Below are 21918 nucleotides of genomic sequence, written 5' to 3' on the forward strand. Positions count from 1 at the left end.
AACAGGAACTCCTAAAGCTACCTCTGGACAACAGAAAACACTCCTCTCCACCAAGATGTGTGCCCAAGATGGAAGCCAATTTTTTTTTTAATAACCTAACCTCAGAAATTTATGGCGGGGTTGGCAAACTATGGTTTGCCAAATTCATACCACTGCCTGTTTCTGTAAATAAAGATTTCTGGGAAAACTTTCACTTATTTATTGTCTGCAGCTGCTTTTACATGACAATACAGAGTTGAGTGGTTGTAACAGAGGCTGTACAGATAACAGAGACTAAATATTTACCATCAGGTCCTTTATAGAAAAAGTTTGCTGATCCCTACTTTATACTTTTAATTGCTTATATTAGGAGAGTTTAAAAGATCTCAAATAATTGACCTAAACTTGTACTATAACATGCCAGAAAAAGAAGCAAATTAAACCCAAAGCAAGCAGAAAGATGTAATCAAGATAATATATGCTACAGCACAAATCACTTGGGAGGCAATTCACTTCCAAACCCATTCCTTTTGTGGTCAGCAGGACTCAATTCCTTGAGGGTGGCTGGGCTAAGAACCTACTAACAATCAATGGCCTTTTGATCAAAGTTGTCCATGGAGAGAGTCGTCTGGAAAGACGGAAGTCACAGTCTCTTTAGCATAATCATAGAAGTGACATCCCATCACTTTTGCCATATTGTTTAGCAAGTTACCAGCTCGGACTCAAGTGGAGGGGATTACGGAGAGATTGGATACTGGGAGATGGGGATCATGGGAGCCATGTCAGAAATCTGCCTGCCACGTGTGAGGATCAAATCAATAACAACAAAAGGTTTAGCAAAACATCCAGTACATACTAACTACTCAGATTTCTATCCCATGGGTGAGTGAACTAATGAATGAATCAGTGGTTCTGCAGTTAGCTGGAGTTACCACTAGATGGTGCTGCATCCTTCATAGCATCTGTTATTAAAGTGGGTCAGAGATTTTGAACACAGGAGCCACCAGCAGAAACCAGAAGTGCAAGAACCTGTAAAAATGAAATAAACAAAGATATATCTTAAAAACAGAAGCATTAAGCACCTTACAAAACTCTTGAATTTCTAGTTCTCTTACAAAACCTATCCTGCATTTTTCTTCCAGAGTAAACCATTTGCCATGCAAACAAAATAAAACTCCATTCAGCCTCACTTTACAAGATTTCTCACTCAGATACTCATCCAGCCCTGATATAAGTCTTCTTCTTCTTCTTCTTCTTTTTTTTAATTTGGCTCCGAGACTCTTGGACACTTTTGTATTTGATTTTTGAAATAGACTGCTATATTTTCTAAATCAAAGCAAAATAAGATATGCTCATTGTAGAAAATTTGGAAAATACAGAAATAAGTGAAGAAAACTGAAAATAATCCAAATCCCACACCCAGAAATATTTTGGTGTATTTCTTCTGCGTTTCCCTGTTTTCTCTCTCCTCTCGAGTATTTTTTAAAAACATAATTCGAGTAGACTCTGTAGCTTTGCTGATGAATCACTGAGATGGTAAATCAGAGATGCTGCAGTTTATATGAAACAGCATTGATGAAGGAAACAAAGTAACTTTTAGGATTCCATGAGCAGAGATTCAAGTGAGAACACTATCACTTACCAGTTATGTGAATTTAATCTTTCTGAGGCTTAGTTTTCTAATATGTAAATATGTCTATCTTTTGGAGATATTAAAAGGATAAAATGAGCTAACATTCAGGGTCTGGTATAGTGACTCAATTTTAAATTAAATTTTGCATAAAATTATTACGTTTTGCTTGCAAATAACTCTTCTTTCCTAGAGCTACAGTTTTTATCTAATCTCTTCTTAAAATGACCAAATCTCCTGCCAAATTTCCAATGGTGTATTAAGGTGTAGTTATGTGTTAAGATGAACTCATATGTAATTCTTTAGAATTAAGTCAAATTGAGTGTTAACTCACCTTGGGTTCCTGGTTTTACCTTAGTCTGTCACCATTATGTAATATTTGGTAAAAGACAGAGGTACTTATGTTGACTGTGCATGCTTCCATCTCACTATTCTAGCAGAGTGTAATTTTCTTAGGGTTAGAGTTTTTTGGATTGATTTTATCACCTACTAAAAGAATCATGTTTTTGTTATTATACGTATCGATGAAAGCCATTGACAAAATTTCTAGTATTAAATCACATCTATCTGTATTTCTGGAATGATCGTAATTTTGAGTTGCTTCCTTTACACATTTTTAAAAAGATTTCCTCATTCTTACTTTTCATTATTTTTATTTTTCTTTTTCACTGTGATAACATACACACAACAAAAATGTATCTTAGCCATTTTTAAGTGTACACCTCTGTGGGGTTATGTGCATTCGCATTATCGTGTAGCCAATCTCCAGAACTCTTTTTATCTTGCAAACTGAAACTCTCCACCCATTAAAAAAAACCTAGCACCTCACTCCCCAGGCCCTGGCAACCTGCATTCTACTCTCTATCTCTATGCATTGGACTAATCTGGGTACCTCATATAATTGGAATCATTCGGTGTTGTCTTGTGACTGGTTTATTTCATTAGCATAATGCTCTCGAGCTTCAAACATCATGAGTATTTGTCAGCATTTCTTCCCATGTAAAGACTAAATAGTATTCTGTTGTGTGGATCGATTACATTTTGTCTGCCCAGTTGTCCTTCTGTCTATCCATTTTGGCTGCCACATTTTGGCTACTGTAAATAATGTTCCTGTGAGTGTGGATGTACAGCTGTTTCTTTGAAAGTCTGCTGACAATTCTTTTGGGTATTTACCCAAAATGCTGTTGTTGGATTATAATACATACATATATTTGTTTATTTTTTGAGGAACCGCCATGTTGTTTTCCATAGTGGCTTTACCATAGCTCTTGAATCTTTCACTTCGACTGTATATTATGCTTTTTCCTTCCTTAATCTCTGCCTTTATCTATATTATTTATCATTTCTGAATTTCTATTATTTTCTACTTCCAAAATTTAAAATTTCAACCACATACTACTACATTTTTGTGGCCTTGCTTATGAAAACAGCTGTAACCATTTTAAATGTTTTCACATCTTTTACAATTTACTACTTACATTTTTTATTGTGGTAAGACTGTCTGACATGAGATTTACTTTCTTCTTTTGATGTTTAGGGCTGAACCTGCAGCATATGGACGCTCTTGAGCTAGGGGATGAATTGGAGCTATAGCTGCCAGCCTACACCACAGCCGCAGCAATGCGGGATCCCAGCAGAGTCTGGGACCTACACCACAGCTCACAGCAACACCAGATCCCTAACCCACTGAGCGAGGCCAGGGATCAAACCCGCATCCTCATGGCTCCTAGTCGGGTCTGTTAACTGCTGAGCCACGAAGGGAACTCCGAGATCTGCTTTCTTAATTTTTTAAAAAATTTGCTACAGCATTGAGAATAAGATCCACCCCGTTAGTAAATTTAGGTATAAAACATACTGTTATTGACAGTAGGCACTATGCTGTACAGTAGACGTCTAGAACTTATTCATTTTGCATACCTGAAACTCTGCACTAATAATTCTCCATGTCCCCTCGCTCCTGCCCCTGGCAACCGCTGTTCTCCATTCTCTGCTTCTTTGAGCCCAGCTATTTTAGCTTCGGCATGTGAGCTCATGCAGTATTGGTCTCTCTGCTTCTGGCTTAGTTGCCTTGAATAATGGCCTCCACATTCATCCACGCCGTCATAAGTACAGGACTTCCTTCTTTTTTAAGGCTGTGTATCACTTGTAACGCCTTCTCTTTCATTCTGATTTTATCTGAGTCTTCTTTTCCCCTTGGTTAGTCTGGTTAGGAGTTTGTCGATTTTGTTGCCTTTTCAAAAAACTGACCCACGTTTCATCAATTTTTCCACTGCTTTTATTCTCTATTCCACTTATTTCTGCTCTAATCTTTCTTTTCTTCTGCTAACTTTTGTTCTTTTTCTTTTTCTTTTTTTTTTTGTCTTTTTAGAGCCACACTCACAGCATATGGAGGTTCCCAGACTAGGAATTGGAGCTGTAGCTGCTTTCTTACACCACAGCCACAGCAACAGGGGATCTGAGCCTCATCTTCGACCTACACCACAGTTACTGGCAACGCTGGATCTTTAACCCACTGTGTGAGGGCAGGAATCGAACCCACAACCTCATGGTTCCTAGTCTGATTGTTTCTGCTGCACCACAACGGGAATGCCTCTTCTGCTAACTTTGGGCTTGGTTTGTTCTTCTTTTCCTAGTTTCTTGCAGGTAATGTTAGGGTTGTTTATTTGAGATCCTTCTTCTTTTTTAATTAGGCATTTATCGCTATAAATTACCTTCTTAGGACTCTTTTTGTTGATCCCATAAATTTTGGGATGTTGTGTTTTCATTTATTATAAAGGACACAACTCAGGATCAGCAAAACGGAGGAGATGCTTTGGGCAAGAGGGTGGTGGCGGCTCGGGCCCCACCCCTCACCCCCGATCAGGCCACCCGCCACCCTTCCAATGCCAAGATGTGGTCACCAGCCTGGAAGTTCTCTGACTTCTAGAGTTCGGGAATCCTTATGGAGGCTCATCACACAGGTATCATCCCAAAGGATCATACCTGAAAGTTCCAGGCTTCTGATCTCTTCTTGGCCTGTCCAGTGCCCATCCCTCAACCTGAAGCGACTCACAAGCCCACCAGAAGTTGCCTCATTAGAACAAAAGCCACTGTTATCACCCAGGAAACTTCAGGGGATTCAGGAGCCCACATAGGCTGCTCTTAGCACCCCCATCACTCAGGAAGTTATGGGACTCTTAGGAGCTCCATATGGGAACCAGTGGTCAAAACCAAATATATATATTTCTTCTTACGTTGCACACAGACGGCGGGTTTTCCTGCTTATTAGGACAAATGCAGTACAGTCTCCTAACATCTCCTGCATGTTCCCCTATAAACCAAAATTTGGGCCTCTGTCCTAGGTGTTCCCATTTTTTTAATCTTTTAAATGATTTTTATTGTTTCCATTATAGTTGGTTTACGGTCAGTTTTCTACTGTACAGCCAAGGGACCCAGTCACACATACATGTATACATTCTTTTTCTCACATTGTCCTCCGTCATGCTCCATCGCAAGTGACTAGATAGAGTTTCCAGTGTCCATTTTTATTTTTTATATTACTCAATGACTTTATCACATCTATACTTGTATAATAATCATCACAATCCAGTTTCATAGGATTTCCATCCTGCAACCCAAGCACATCTTCCCACCCCCCAAATTGTCTCTTCCAGAGACCATAAGTTTTTCAAAGTCTGTGAGTCAGCATCTGTTCTGCAAAAACATTCAGTCTAAACACAAACTCCCATAACTGTCATGATACTTATGATATGAAATTTAAAGAGTCCCTGCTATGAATGCTCTCTCCAGAAAAAAATGCAATGACAAGTCCCAGAATATTTCATATATCTTCAAAAGGTTGGTAGACCCAGATGTCCACCCGTGGATGCTTTAGACATCTGTGAATGCCGGGTCCAGAGCCCTGAAGATGAGAGTTAGCCTCCAATGCCTTAGACTCTTGTTTTGCACATGAGAAAGACTGAATGCGTGTTTGCATTAATACTGGAAACATGCCAGCCCTGCATACACTTCATCAGACTTACACACGTTATGCTGTGCCATCGTGCAGTTGTGTTTACAGGATACTGTTGTGCTATATTGTGGCCTAGAAAATAAAGAGCGAGGCAGTCCCACTGACAAACCTGACTTACAGAAAGGAGCGGGAGGAAAGCAATCACAAAGATTCAACAACACAGAGCGATACAACATCATGTATTCTGGATTCAATGTAGCCTATGCGGGATTCCCTAAAGACAAGCCTCAGGATGGTGGAGGGTAGACCTGACCGTGACCGAGAGGTTCCCGGGAAGGCGCCCCTTAGAGCTGAGCACCAGCTAGGCTGAGTCCTGGAAGAAAGTTAGGATTTTGTGTAAGTGGAGACAGAGGACGCTTTGAATGTGCTTCAATCCTTACCCTTCTAAAAATGTTTCAATACAGACCTTTTATGTAGTAGACAGTGGAAAGAAATGCTAGGGGGTGGGAGGGGGTGTCCAAAAAAGCCAGATTGTAGAGGGTCTTGAATGTCAGGGCATCCCAGGTCGGTCATGTCCTTAGCCGTGGATATTACTTCCTGTCTATGCAGAAAAAATATTAATAAATGTGTGAGAGAACGATCTTTGCTCCCCAAGAAAGGAAAGGCACTTAGCAGAGGGAGAGCCGGCCTTCCGAGGACACGTCCAACCCAGGACAAAGCAGGTTTTCCTAATGCTCCATAACCCGAGTATTTAATCATTCGATTCTGACAAGAGGGGGGAAAAGGACGAGGCTAGAGCAGAGCCGTGTCTGATGATTTACCGATCAAAGCCAATTAAGATAGTTTTGGTTGAACTGGATTGAGTGCCTCTGAAATGACTTTTCAAAGTAAAGACAACAGGCGTGAGTGTGTGCCATGCTATATTTTCTGCTTGTTAGTCCATGAAATAACGAAAAATCAGTTCCCCATCGCCACCGAGCTTCAAAGTGCGACTTTTGAAGTGCAAAATCAAGTGAATCATAGACCCGAAATGCAAAGCTTTTTTGCAGCTATTTTGTCGGTCGTTTGAAGATCTCAGAATCCTTTTCACACAATAGACTGAGTCAAATCTTCCTCTGGGCTCAGTATTTTTATCTGAGCCACTGTTTGGTTCTGAACAAATGTCAGGTCTAGAGAGTGTGTGTCTGTGTCTCTTGAATCAAAATGTTAAAATAGTGTAATAATAAAATAGATCAAAGGAACAAGCGCTGGAAAAAAAAAAAAACCAAAAAACAACAACAATGCCCACCAGTCCCATGCGCCATGCTGTACACATATACAACTTCATAAATGCCTGTGATCAAACCACCAGCGGTAGGACCACACTTTTTTGGTGTCATTAAGGTTGGGAGTGGCCCACATATAAAGCTTTAGACAAAACACATTCCTATAATTCTTGTGGGAAAACATGTTTTCTTTTACCCATTTTGCATTAAAACATTCTGAAGCATATGACCCATTTTCTTGCATTTCTGGGTGGAAAGGCTTGCCTGCCCTTAACGTATTTTATTGATGACTTATGTTTATTGATTTATCTTATGTCCTCTTATGCAATGAGCCTTAAGGTAGGTATTGATTTTGCTCCTATTTTCAAGCCCTCCCAGGTGCTCTACTCTCCTATATTATCTTATGCCAGCTCCTTGTCATATTTTCCTTGGAGGCAGCTGGTTTGGAAGAAAGGGGAAAGGCTTGCCCTGCGAGTTGGGCAGTTGGCGCCCCTGTCACACCTTGGCTCAGTTCCGTTATCCGTGAAAGGAAGATGGCGACACCCTGTATCGTTACTGAAATAATTCAGTGGCCACAGAGCTGAGACCTTTGACCCAGTGCCTGGTATAGATCTTGGACTCAACACGAGTCAGTTCCATCTACTCACGTTCGCTGTCTGGCTCTCAACTGTCATTTCTTATTGCTGAAAATATGCATGGTAGATCCCCCTTTTCTTTCCCATGATCCTTGGTAATCTAACTTATGCTAATTCTGTCTAAAATAGTAGGGCCTGAGGCAATAGTTAATGAACTTTTGCAGTCTCTGTTTTTAAATATGGAAGCTTTTTTTTTTTTGTCTTTTTGCCTTTTCTAGGGGCGCTCCCTCGGCATATGGAGGTCCCCAGGCTTGGGGTCTAATCAGAGCTATAGCCGCCAGCCTACACCACAGCCACAGCAACGCCAGATCTGAGCCACATCTTTAACCCACACCACAGCTCAGGGCAACGCCGGATCCTCAACCCACTGAGCGAGGCCAGGGATCGAACCCGCAACCTCGTGGTTCCTAGTCAGATTCGCCAACCACTGTGCCAGGACAGGAACTCCAAACATGGAAGCTTTTATATTAAGTGATCACTTACAGGGACCTCTAGAAAAGTGAAATTTAGGGAGTTCCTGTTGTGACACAGCGGAAACACGTCCGACTCATCTCCATGAGGATGCGGGTTTGATCTCTGGCCTCAATCAGCGGGTTAAAGATCCTGCATTGCTGTGGCTATCGTGTAGGCTGGCAGCTGTAGCTCCAATTCAATCCCTAGCCTGGGAACCTCCATGTACCACAGGTGTGGCTCCCCAACCCCCCCAAAAAAGAAAGAAAGAAAAGTGAAATTTAGCTGTAATTGTTACTGAAGTGCAGTCTGGTTGCTCACTGCCTGAAAGCCAAGCCTTGAGAGGCAAGGTTGGTGGAAAGGAAAGTTTGTTTTTTTCTGGATGCTGGCAACCAGGGGAAAAGGAGACCCATGTCCGAAGGCCGGGTCCCCCTCCCCAGCAATAATCAGGCAAGAGATTTTATTTTTTATTTTTATTTTTTTGTCTTTTTGCTCTTTCTTTGGGCCGCTCCCACGGCATATGGAGGTTCCTAGGCTAGGGGTCGAATCGGAGCTGTAGCCACTGGCCTACACCAGGGCCACAGCAACACAGGATCCGAGCCACGTCTGCAACCTACACCACAGCTCACGGCAACGCCGGATCGTTAACCCACTGAGCAAGGGCAGGGACCGAACCCGCAACCTCATGGTTCCTAGTCGGATTCATTAACCACTGCGCCATGACGGGAATCCAGGCAAGAGATTTTAAAGGGGCGTTTTGGGGGGTGTACAGGCAGAGGAGGGTACATGCAGAAACAGCCATCGGCTCTGACAGTCATCTTGAACCTGGTCATGCCTTGGTCCGACCAGTGTCATCTTGATGATGTCTACTTAGTCTTCAGATCCAGGGTCGGTTTGTTTGCATTTTCTGTTTTTTGTGTTTTTTTTTTTTTTTTTTTTTTTTTTTTCCATTTTTAGGGCCGCTCCCGCGGCATGTGGAGGTTCCCAGGCTAGGGATCCAATCAGAGCTGTAGCCGCCGGCCTATGCCAGAGCCACAGCAACGCGGGATCTGAGCCACATCTGCAACCCACACCACAGCACATGGTAACGCCGAATCCTTAACCCACTGAGCAAAGCCAGGGATCGAACCCGCAACCTCATGGTTCCTAGTCAGATTCGTTACCCACTGAGCCACGACAGGAACTCCTGTTCGCATTTTCTTGAGGCCAGTTCTCAAGGAATTGTGGCAGCTCATGTCATGGCTACAGCCTGGTCATCATGGAGTTCGTTCAAAGGGAAATTGGGAAAAATATGCCTGAAAGTAAACCATAAACTGTCATGCAGTCTATAATGATAATCATAATTATCATTAATAACCAACAGGTTATTAAGTTTCTTATCAATTGAAACTCCTGTTTTCAACTGATAAACTATGTCTCCTTCCGTTTTGTGGCTGATTAATCTCAAATGAAGAGAGTTAACTCTTCTCAGCTCATGGGAAACTCTTGCCTGGTTCACATGGAATCTTGGTTTTCCTGTTTTATTTCTAGTCTAGTCTAGGCTAGTTTATTCTGTTCCTTCTTCTAGCCTCTCCGTTCATTTTTTTCTTCCCTCCTCATGGAAATCTTAGGAATATATTGGAGATATAGACTTTAATTTGCATGTATTCATGTAAATTAATGTTCTGTAAACATGCATGTATTTTGATAAAGTTCTCATTTTCTCCCTTGTTTTCATGGGGCGCCGTGTCATTTAGCTCCATCTGAGACTCTGGGTTTACTTCTGTTTCTAACTGCAGTGCACGTTTCCAGGATATACAGCCCACAGTTGTTGTTTTTTTTTAACCCATATCCTCATGCTCTATCCAGTTTTTATGCACTCTCCCCAGGCTTGCTTAGTTTTTAATAAAATTTAAGGACAAGATGTACATTTTTTTTTCTCTGATAAAGCTCCTTTTACAGTGCATTACTCATGCCTCTAAATATCTTTCTTTCTTTCTTTTTGTCTTTTTAGGGCGAACCCACGGCATATGGAAGTTCCAGGCTAAGGGTCTAATGGGAACTAAAGCTGCCGGCCTGCACCACAGCCACTTGGGATCCAAGCCATTCTGCGACCTACACCACAGCTCATAGCAACACCGGATCCTTAACCCACTGAGCGAGGCCAGGGATCGAACCCGCAACCTCGTGGTTCCTAGTCGGATTTATTTCCTCTGTGCCACGACGGGAACTCCCTAAAGATCTCTCTTGATCCTGATAACTGTAACATCTTCACTTAGGCTGTTTTGGACACCGAGAAAACACACACCTGATAATGAATTATACATTTAGGAAAATCTATTACTTTAAGGAAAATTTAGGATTCACATTCTCAGTATCTTGCCATGCATTTTGAACCTATCCCCCGTGGCTGTAGCATGTTGAATGCAGTTCAGCTATGCACCTGTACAAGACAGCGTCAGAGTAAAGGCGCATGTCTTTTCATACAAGGAAGGAAAGCCTCTCCTACAGTCCTCCCGGTGGAGGGTCCCTTGGTCCTGTTGCCCAGGTCTGGGTCACACGCCCATAACCCAGCTGTAAAGGAGGGTGTGAATGAATATATTTGTCATTTGCGTCTTTTGGCGGCGGCGTGCTCCATCCATCATTTCTGCTTTGGAGACGCTTTACCTGTAACAAGTTCATGTGGCCTGCAGATTTGGTAAGCGTGCCCTCTGTATTTTATCCGAGTCATTTATACTCAAGTTCACTCATTCATCTCTCCCTCTCTCTCCCTCTCTCTGACACACATACACAGAAATTATGCAAACTATTTGGAAAGCCTACTGTGTCCCAAGCATATATAGTTCTCGTTCACGCAAAAATAGGCTTTATTTTGTCCACTTTATAAACTTCACCTTTTAAAAAAAGCTCCTTGCCCAGGTTCTTGTAGCCTGGTTAAATGTCAAAGCTGGCATGTGAAAACCAATTTTCAAGGCTCCTGTTCCTCATTTATTCTACTTCATTATTCTGGCTCCCTGACGATTGCTAGACACTCCTCTCTGAGCTGATCCATTGATCAGAATGCATGCTGTTTCTCCTCTGCACCCCAACCCTCACCTCTGGCCCCCATGCACGGACGTGGCCTGCAGTCCCCAAGGCCCCTGTCTGCCCAGCTTTCCCTGCCACCGTGAACTTGGCTAACCACATGCCCCATGAAGCAGGACCAAGGCTTGTTTTACTCACTGTCATGTCCCAGCACCTGTGAAGAGAATGAATGCATAATGAGTGAACGATACACCTTCATCCAGCACAGTTAAAAGGATGAGCAAGTAATAAATGAGGGAAGAGGGAGTTCCCGTTGTGGCTGAGTGGGGTAAGAACCTGACTAGTATCCATGAAGATGCGGGTTTGATCCCTGGCCTTGCCCATGGGTTAAGGATCCAGCGTTGCCATGAGCTGTGGTGTAGGTCTCAATCCCGAGGCTCGGATCCTGCCTGGCTGTGGCTGTGGTATAGGCCAGCAGCTGGAGCTCTGCTTGGACCCCTGGCCTGGGAACTTCCATATGTAGCAGGTGTGGCCCTAAAGAGCAACACATAAAGAAACAAACGAAGATGTGCACTACTGCAGGGTCTCCTGCTTTGCATTTTTTTCTGCCTGTCTGTCACCTGGTTTCCATCACAACTGCCACAAGAGTTCCATGGCAGATTTTTAAGCTCACGTGCTGGTCCCTGAAAAGGTACCGACTGCCTCGTGACACAGTGCCCCCCCCACCCCAGGTGACATTTTCATCTCTTCCAAGGCTTCCAAGAGACATGGCTTCAACCTACAAAAATCCTTCTCCTGGTAAGAATTCTAGGCAGTTCTGTGGGACTCTCAGCCTGTATTACACGCATGAAACCTCTTCAGATCTTCAGGCCTACCCCTCAGAAAATGTCTTTAAAAATGTCAAGCACCAGAGTTCTCCTTGTGGCTCAGCGGAAATGAACCTGACTGGTATCCATGAGGACGCAGGTTCGATCCCTGGCCTCGCTCAGTGGGTCAGGGATCCAGCGTTGCCGTGAGCTGTGGTGTAGGTCACAGACATGGCTTGGATCTGGCATTGCTGTGGCCATGGTGTAGTCTGGGGGCTGTAGCTCTGATTCGACCCCTAGCGTGGGAACCTCCATATGCCACATGCTCAGCCCTTAAAAAAAAAAAAAAAAAAAAGTCAAGCACCAATTACTCTAAGTATGTCCCAAACACATCACCTATTCAAATTGTCCTGTTGTACAAAACCAAATATGCCAGTTAATTGAAGATGACTGGAACACAGTCATTTTTTTCATAAAGAGTGGAAGTTAAGCCCGAGAGCCTCACACACATGACTCCTGCCATAGTCTGTTAAGTCTAAGGAAAACCCCAGCTATTTTCTTAATTTCTCTTCTCCAATTCCAGGTGTAGATATGCAATAGACTTGGAGGTGCCCTCAATTTCTTCCCTGCTATTCAAAAGCAAAACAGAAAAAAAAAAGTTAAAACAAAACCGAAAAGAGCATTTCCATTGTTGTGAAGGAAACATAACATTGAGCTCTAATTTCCCATATTAGAAATAACCAAAAATGCCCATCTGTCTGTAGAGTGCCCTTAACTCATTTTTCTGTGATAAAAGTGTCAGCATTCATATTAGCATTTACTGTTGTGATTTAAAAACAGAGGCACCGTGTGCTAAGTAGGGATGGAGAGGGTGACAGGTCTGTCCTGTAAGCAGCCCAAGTAGATCTTACACTAAGCCCCACTTATCCAGCGTCTGGGGGATGCACGCAGACCAAGCCCCGCGCGCGCTCTCTGCCTGAAGGAAGAAGGGGACCCACTTTTGGGAATGGTAGCAAATCATCAGAAACTGGTCCTGCCAACCTAGCAGGTATTTGGATGGATATCTCTTTTTCTACACAAAAATGTTCGGAGCCAGGACACAAGGCTTTCCCATTTTGATGGCCATGCTCATAGGTAACTCACTCTTTTCTTATTATTTATATAAGCTAATAGGTACTGTTGTTGGAGTTTTTAAGATGTTCATTTAGCAACTATTGTTAATGCTATATTAAATCTTACTAGCCACTGAAAATTACAACTTTAGAGTAAGAGACAGTTACTCAGAGGAATGAGTAAAGAAAATACTTATGCACTGAGCCCTCGATCTTTATATTTTATTTTTTCTCGGATTTCCATTTATTTTTTTTCAACCTTTTATTTTTTTTTTCTACTGTACAGCATGGTTACACATACATGTATCCATGCTTTTTTCTCACATTATCATGCTCCATCATCAGTGACTAGACATAGTTCCCAGTGCTACACAGCAGGATCTCATTGCTAATCCAAGGATTGCTATCTATTAAGATAAAAGAGAATATCTATGTCAATTAAAACAAAAATGAAACTTACTTGTGCATAAGTTTTTGTAGAAATAATTTTCTGTTAGGTAATTCATTAGCTATGACTTTCAATAAAGTGGGAATATAGCAAAGGTCATTTTAAAAGCCCGTGATATTTATATTAAACATAAGTCTATGTCCTTTGTATCCATTAATATGGCTTATTCTGATGTAAACACTGTGTATACCAGGTAATAGGAATTTTCCCTATCATGATTCTTTTTGGATCATAATCTTATCATAGAGTCAGATATTCAAATAGAAGAATTTTAGAAAAATAAAAGGAAGTGACCGTTTTAAAGTAAGTGAAAATGACTTCACAGAAACAAAATAACAGTGAGCCTCAAGCAATCTACCTCGGACTATAAATACAGGGACATAAATAACCAATTCATTGTGAACTAAAATACCCAATTAAGAAGACTGAATGACACAGGTAATCCCACAAATATTGCCTAATCCTTTGATCTTGATTGACAGCCGATCTTGCTCTTTGCCGAGCCAGTCGAACAGCCAATAAAAGAAGTTTCCCTCTTTCTTCTCACTTTAGTTTCCTGGGTTCATCAAATACATATGTCTGGCCTTATTGTACATGGGAGATGTCAATAGAACAGATTTTAAACAAGGTAAAAGCATAGGTATCTGGGCATCGTCCAACTTTTAATATCTAATTCTAGTATCTGGGCATCGTTTGACTTTTACTATCTAATTCTGCTTATTTTCTTCAGACCAGTGCCCTAAACACAGGCTTTTTCTCCTTCTTTTTTCCCCATGATGGTAAAATTTAAAACTAGTGTATCCGCTTGTATTTAAAAGAAATAGACACTCAAGGAATTGGTAGTTATTTTGTGAAAGAGGAAGTGTATCCTTAATTTCAGGAATTACAAGGAAAAATACAGTTTGCAACAGTAAAAAAGCCTCGCTCTCTGTGCTTGTTTGCTGACCAAGGATAGATGGAAGGGTACTGTAAATTATAAAGACATCAATGTCCAATTGCAGGCCCTCATGATCTCAGATGTGGACAATTTGAACCACTGTCTGGCATCTCCCTGTCTCTGGTTTCTTCCCACTTCTCTCTGTTGCAGGAACTAGTCTTTATGAGAAATGATACTGGTCTTCCATATGACAGCTGCCAGTTTCAAAAAATAAATAAGTAAACAAACACATAAATAAAAATGAAACAAATCAATAAGAACTCTCTAAATCCCAGAACTTCTCCAATCTGGCTCGACTTCAACTTTCCAGCTTGATTTTCCTACATAAACCCTCCACGCCAACTAAATCACCAAATTCTTTTTCCACTCTAACTGTCCTGTGGTTTTCCACTGAAGAGTTTTTGTTTCTTCACTTGTTTCAGCAGATCTCTTTGTCAGTCTGATCCATACTTGAAAACCGATGTTAAATTCCATCTCCAGGAGTTCCCATTGTAGCTCAGCAGGTGAAGAACCTGGCTAGTATCCATGAGGATGCAAGTTCGATCCCTGGCCTTGCTCAGTGGGTTAAGGATCTGGTGTTGCCACAAGCTGCAGTGTAGCTCGGATTCTGCATTGCCATGGCTGTGGCATGGGCCTCAACTGCTGCTCTGACTTGACCCCTAGCCTGGGAACTTCCATATGCTGCAGTTGTGGCCAAGAAAGAAAGAAAGAAAGAAGGAAGGAAGGAAGGAAGGAAAGAAGGAAGGAAGGAAGGAAGGAAGGAAGGAAGGAAGGAAGGAAAGAAAGAAAGAAAGAAAGAAAGAAAGAAAGAAAGAAAGAAAGAAAGAAAGAAAGAAAGAAAGAAAGAAAGGAAGGAAGGAAGAAAGAAAGGAAGAAAGAAAGAAATAAATCCTGTCTCTACAAAATCTTCCCAGCCTGAGAGGCTCTGTCTCTCCAGCCATTGCACATTCAGTTCACTTGTAATCCATTATACACTGGTTAGTGAGAGTGTTTCAGTGCTGTCTTGATTTACACTAGCATTTAATGTTTCACAAACTTGTCTTACTTTACCTTAAACTCACTGAGGGCAAGGACTAGTTTTTACTCCATGTTGCAGTATTTTATACGTGGTAGATAATGTAATCAGTATCGTCACCAAACCCAGGTTTGGCTCCTTGCTGCTCAGAAGTGAGTGATCCAGAGCCAAGTGTCAATAGAAAGGAATGGGGCTGGAGTTCCGGTCATGGCTCAGTGGTTAACGAATCCGACTAGGAACCATGAGGTTGCGGGTTCGGTCCCTAGTCTTGCTCACTGGGTTAAGGATCCGGCGTTGCCGTGAGCTGTGGTGTAGGTTGAAGACAAGGCTCGGATCCTGTGTTGCTGTGGCTGTGGTGTACGCCAGCAGCTGGAGCTCCGATTTGACTCCTAGCCTGGGAACCTCCATATGCCGAGGGAGCAGCCCCAGAAAAAAAGGCAAAAAGACAAAAAAAAAAAAAAAAGAAATGAAAGGAACAGGGCTTTAATCAGAAAAGCAGATGATCCATGGAGAAGGTGGACTATGTCCCAAGACCAGCTCCAAAGATTCTGCTCATCTGAGACAGTTTTTTTTTTTGTCTTTTTGCCATTTCTTTTTTGTCGTTGTTGTTGTTGTTGTTGTTGCTATTTCTTGGGCCGCACCCGCGGCATATGGAGGTTCCCAGGCTAGGGGTCAATCGGAGCTGTAGCCACCGGCCTACGCCAGAGCCACAGCAACGCGGGATCCGAGCCGTGCCTGCAACCTACACCACAGCTCACGGCAACGCCGGATCATTAACCCACTGAGCAAGGGCAGGGACCGAACCCGCAACCTCATGGTTCCTAGTCGGATTCGTTAACCACTGCGCCACGACGGGAACTCCCCTGAGACAGTTTTTAAGGGGAAAGGGGGAAGAATCCCAGTGACTCGTGGAGGCAGGAGATTGGATTCTGGGTCTTTCTCCATGGCCTGCAGACTGGCGACTCTCTCTTCAGATCTTATCTCACCTGTGTGATCTGCCTGCAGGACCGCTAAGGGGGCCCTTGGGGGTAGGGGGCTGGTCCTTCTTTAACGACTTAATTCTTCATCTTCTTTTTGTCTAGGAAAACAACCACAGGTTAGGCAAGGCATGGTATGCCCTCCTGGTGTGTGTAAGGCAGGGGTTAGTTTCAATTGCCTCGTGATCTCATTCCTATAATTTGGTTCTTGTAAGGTTAGAGGGGAACAGAAATGGGCAAACAAAAAAGGGGCAAAGAGCCGATTTCAATATTTGTTTATAGATTTAATTTAAAATTGTGAGTTTTCATAGCTAAAGATTTATGACCATCTGTCACTCAATGCTTTATCTTAAAACTTAGCTAAATCTTCACAAACGTCCCACAGTTTTGATCCTCGCATATTATCCGTACATTCACTGAGAACCTGCCATATACAGTGCATTTTCTGTACTTCCATAAATCTGCATTTTGTTACTCCATTAGGTTGCAAACATATTGAGGCCCGGCGCGTCTCCTGCTCTGCCTCTCTCATAGTCCTCTGTGAGGGTAGGCACAGAGGAGGTATTTTGTACATTTAAAAAGACAGTAGGGAGTTCCCATCATAGCTCAGCAGAAACAAATCTGACTACCATCCATGAGTTCGCATGTTCGATCCCTGGCCTTGGGTTAAGGATCTAGCGTTGCCGTGAGCTGTGACGTAGGTCACAGACTTGGTTCGGATCCTGCATTGCTGTGGCTGTGGGGTAGGCCGGCGGCTACAGCTCCAATTCAGCCTCTAGCCTGGGAACCTCCATGTGCCCTGGGTGCGGCCCTTACAAAAATAATAAAAAAATAAAAGGTAGATTGATGTTTCACCTAAGAGGTCAAAATATGGTTGCTGTCTGTAATCAAAGTGAATTGTAACAATCAACACAGATGACAGACTTTACACTTTTGAAATGTTGACTCATTTCAAGGGAACCTGAACATCCTTGAGAGGCAACTGGAAGGAGTGGGTCTGCACAGATTTCTTTGGAGACACTCGCTGCCGTGCCGGGTTATAGGGCTGGAAGCTGCATCCCACTCCCAGGAGGCAGAGGGCCTTCGAGGAGAACTCTGGTCTCACCTAAACTTGGGGGCTGGGGGGACTCTTAGCTAGATTCTGCCCTACCCGAGGCATCTAAAGATGCAGGGGAGTGACTCCCCACCTGTGGCAGGAAAGGAGAGAGAAGGAGATTCCTGCTGGGCTGGGCTGGGGGGTAACTGCTGGCCCCCAGCTGCAGGGCAGAGACACTTGGACCCCGGGGTTCTCGGGGAACTCACTGGAGAACTATCAGTCAGGGGTCTATGTAAAACGGGTCCTGGCCCCTCTCAGAAGGTGCGGGAACTCCAACAGACAGAGTTGGGGGAAGTCAAGGAAACCTCAGTAAACCAACCTTGAAGGGGCTGGGAGAGGGGCAACGGGAGAGCAGGCCGGCCTCTGCCTCGCAGGAGCAGCGGCCCAGAGGCTCCGGGACCCCCAGAGTCACTGTAGAGCATGAAACTGTCTTACTCCAGTACCATCGGGGAGACTTGCTGAACCTTTCTGACACTCAGGTGGAAGCAGGGAGTGGAGGGAAAAAGAAGGAGGAAAACAGGTGCTTTTCCAGGAGAGCCTGAAGTCGACCCAGCAGACAGGAAAGATTTGATTCTCAGTTGCACCGAAACAGAATGCTTACGACTGATGGTTCTACTTAGGTTTTTTTGTTTGTTTGTTTTTTGTTTTGTTTTGTTTTGTTTTTTTGTCTTTTTAGGGCCGCACCTGCTGCATATGAAGGTTCCCAGGCTAGGAGTTGAATCAGAGCTGCAGCTGCTGGCCTACACCACAGCCCAGCAACACAGGATCTGAGCCACGTCTGCGACCTACACCACAGCTCATGGCAACACTGGATCCTTAACTCACTGAACAAGGTCAGGGATCAAACCTGCATCCTCAAGGATACTATTTGGGTTCGTTTCCCTGAGCCACGACGGGAACTCCTATTGCAGGTTTTTTAAAAAACAATCTGTTTCTCGAGGCTGAAGAAAAGCCTCCAGGTCTGCTGGAGATTTTATCCAGAGATCTGATCCCCATTAAATATGTTTGAAGGCACAATGGATGGGAAAAAGTGTTTTGCTTTAATTATAACTCATGGACTATTCAATATTCCTCTTAATTAAATGCTTGTGGATTAATTTTTTTGCGTTCTCAAAATCCGGTGAAAATCAAATTTAAGTAAAATATCCTCTAGTACAAAAGTTTCAACTTCTCATAAGTTCAGTTAAATTAAACTTGCTTTAGAACACTCCTTTCGAATATGGCCTGTAATTTCTGCGTCAGTGCTCTGTTCCCTAGAAGGATGATTATGTAACAAGGAAATCAGTTTGATTTAGTTGTATTTTTTCTACTCATTAAGCTTTTTGTAACTCATATCTGCTCAGCAAACTGTGCAGGTACAATAGGAGATGCTAAGATTATAATATGTTCCCTCTTTTCACAGTGCTTGAAATATTTTTGGATTCACAAAGATTGGATGGAAGTAATCCAAGTAGAGAGAACTAAAATACCGTAGGATCCCATCGAGGTTCTACTTGTATGGCAGACAAATGGCAGTGGGCAAAGATCAACAGGGGGTAAATTTATCCGGAAAAACACAAAAAGAGAGCACTTTGGGCTTTGTATTCAATCAGGTTAAATGCAATACAAAAATTTTAATCACCTTTCAAATCATCATTAATCAATTAATTCAGAAATTAATTACCAAGTGCCCAAGAGGATCCAGGCATTGTGCTATGGTTTACACATACATTGGTGAGTAAACCAGTTTCTCTTCTCTCATAAGGACCACAATCTAATGTGATTCCAGCTGATATGACTGTCCAAGTAAATCTCTCATTATGTAAAGTTATGCAATTTGTGGGTCACTCCGTGCACCCACACTCTGTAAATAGTCTCTCTCAACAATGGCCGTGCCATCTGATTTTCTCATTAGAGGGTAATTCCTCTGGTTATTAATTTTTAATTACAGCCAACACTTACTGAGAAGTTATTTATGTATCAGACAATGTTATGAGCATCTTATTATGTCTTAACTCCCTTAATCCTTAAAAAGCCCTGTGACGCAAGCACTATTATTAACCTCATTTTGTAGATCAGGAAACCCGGACATAAAGAGTAAACCTAACCTGCTCATCGCCGAGCTGGGATTCGGCTCCAACACGAGCCATAGGAGCCTTTGCTGAAAAAGCACACATTTAGGCATAGGAATAAATGGGGAAATACAACAGACATGTTACTAATCTTGAGCAAGAATGCACCAAATTTTCAATTAAAAAACAAAGGGCCGATTGAATTTTAAAAACACAGGAAGTCAGATTGTAGAAGTGCTTTGGAGTCTAGACGTCCGTCTTTCTAAGCCTCAGTTATTGACCGTGAAGGAGAGCTGAGACTGTCTGCCTTGTAAACCTCCAAAGACCGGCAGTACTCATCCAGGAACGTGGATGACCACGTCGGCAAAACTAGAAGCGCTCTACGTATGTCCGTTTTTGTTAATACACTTTGTTCATTGGAACTTCATTAAAACGCAGTAACCATCACTTAAAAAGTGCCATATTTCTTTTTGTTACTTCGATTAAATGAATTCTCACAGTTATGTAATTATCTATCTTTTTTTGACTTAAGATCAGGAAAAAGAGCAAAAGAAAGTGAAGAAACTAGAAGCCAGAACTTGTTGGATAGATTTTCCTGTTTATATTGGAATTGGGGTGATGAGGTGATGGAACCTTCCATTCTCCTCTGAAGCCTTCAGAGTTGTCTGGACTGTCTGTGTGTCTAGGGATTACGGGCACGTGCAAAACATGAGGAAGGCAGGTCGCTGCTTCCGAGTAGAATTGAGTGAAATTAACAGCCCAGGACAGAATAAGCCGTATCTTCAAATTAAATCCCTAAGTACATAATTGGTATCTAGCATTGCCACCAAGAGCGACCTTTTTCTCTCTTTCTTTGTTAATTTTTCTGATATTCAGTGTCCCACTTACGTCTGACAATGACAGTTTGAGTCAACCAGTCTGTCTGGTCAGTAAGGGATTTCTGGGGGAAGAGTTCCAGGTGTGCCTGAGCGCGGAGTTACAGAATCCACATTCGCTTCCCCAGTTACTGTCTGCATTTCACTCCATTCCAGCCCTAAACCGGAGCTAGTTCTGCACGTGCACAGATTCTCCGCGTAAGAGGTGGATGAGACCTCCCTTTTCGACCTGAGTGTATGTAATTTCCTCCTGTTCTTTGTCGTTTGGGCAGGAATCCACTGTGAAGAAGACCTGGACGAGTGCTCTTCGAGCCCCTGCAAAAACGGCGGTACTTGTGAGACCATGCCTGGGAACTACACCTGCCGTTGCCTGTTTGATAGCCATTCTGGGGCATTTTTTGGGGGAAGGGACTGTTCTGATGCGCTCCTGGGCTGCACCAATCGCCCGTGCCTAAGTAGCGGGTTGTGCATCCCTCACCTCCGAAACGGCCAGCATGGATTCAGCTGCCTGTGTCCACCTGGCTACACGGGGTCCCTGTGTGAAACTGTCACCACACTTTCTTTTGAGGGCAATGGCTTCGTGTGGGTCCCAAGTGGCTCAGTGGCAGTCAAGGACTCAGGTTGTGACGTAGCCCTCAGGTTTCAGACAGTCCAGCCAACGGCGCTTCTGCTTTTCCGAGGGGACGGGGACACATTTCTAGCACTGGAGTTGCTCAGTGGCTACGTCCACGTATCGGTTCAAGTCGGTCATCAGCCTAAGGTGGTCCTGTTCATTGCCCAGAACACCAGCGACGGGGAGTGGCATTCGGTGGAGGTGACCTTTGCAGAGGCTGTCACCGTTGCCTTACGTGACGACTCTTGCACAGGGTCTTGCATCAGTGGAGCCCCTTCTCCATTTGGAAGCGACAGGTCAGCGTGTGCGTTACAAAACTCCTTTTTGGGGGGTTTACCGGAGGGAACCATTCGCAGCCTTCCAGTCGATACCCTTCCATCCACACCCTCGCTCGTAGGCTGCCTGCAAGACATTGAGATCGGCTCGAATCCCATCACCCCAGAGAGCATCTCATCCGGCTGGTCATTAAATGTCAAGGCAGGCTGCGTGAGAAAGGACTGGTGTGAAAGCCACCCTTGTCACCACCGAGGACGCTGCCTCAACTTGTGGCTTGGTTACCAGTGTGCTTGCTACAGGCCCTACCAAGGTCGGAACTGCCACAGAGGTGAGAGGGGCTGGGTGCCCGGGAGGGCTGGGCCTTGGAGCAGAGCCGGCAGGAAACAGCCACCTACTCCTGCTGGTAATGAACCATGATAACCCTCAGGACCCGGCTGCTGGCTGCCTGCTGACAGGGAAAGTGAGGAGACTGCGATAAGCATTAATTAAATTTGAGCGGGTTCCTAGGACACCAGGGTTTTGCTCATACAGAGAAGTGAAAAATAAGCCCCTAACTCCCATCCAAATGGGTTTTCATCTTGGTGTTTATTGAATTCCAATTTTACCATGTGTTGTGTTGTAGAAATTCACTGTAAATCTTATTTGAAAGGGAAGTCATCTTTTGTAAAAAGAGGGCTGTTAAACATGAAATGAGTCAAAGCCAAGTCTGGGCCCAATGACTTAGGTCCAGGATATATATATATATTTTGCTTTTTAGGGCTGCTCCTGTGGCATATGGAGGTTCCCAGCCTCCAGTTG

General features: G+C 43.4%; 1 protein-coding gene across 1 annotated transcript in view; it reads left to right on the forward strand.

Annotated features, from left to right (window-relative positions):
• The window catches only part of CRB1 (crumbs cell polarity complex component 1), a 198258-nt gene that overhangs the window by 112892 nt on the left and 63448 nt on the right, over positions 1–21918 (forward strand). Inside the window, exon 6 of the mRNA XM_047755432.1 lies at positions 20504–21448. Coding sequence (XP_047611388.1) covers positions 20504–21448 — 945 coding nt within the window. The remainder of the gene's footprint in view (positions 1–20503; positions 21449–21918) is intronic.

The sequence above is a fragment of the Phacochoerus africanus genome, chromosome 12 (assembly GCF_016906955.1).
Source record: "Phacochoerus africanus isolate WHEZ1 chromosome 12, ROS_Pafr_v1, whole genome shotgun sequence".
NCBI lineage: Eukaryota > Metazoa > Chordata > Mammalia > Artiodactyla > Suidae > Phacochoerus > Phacochoerus africanus.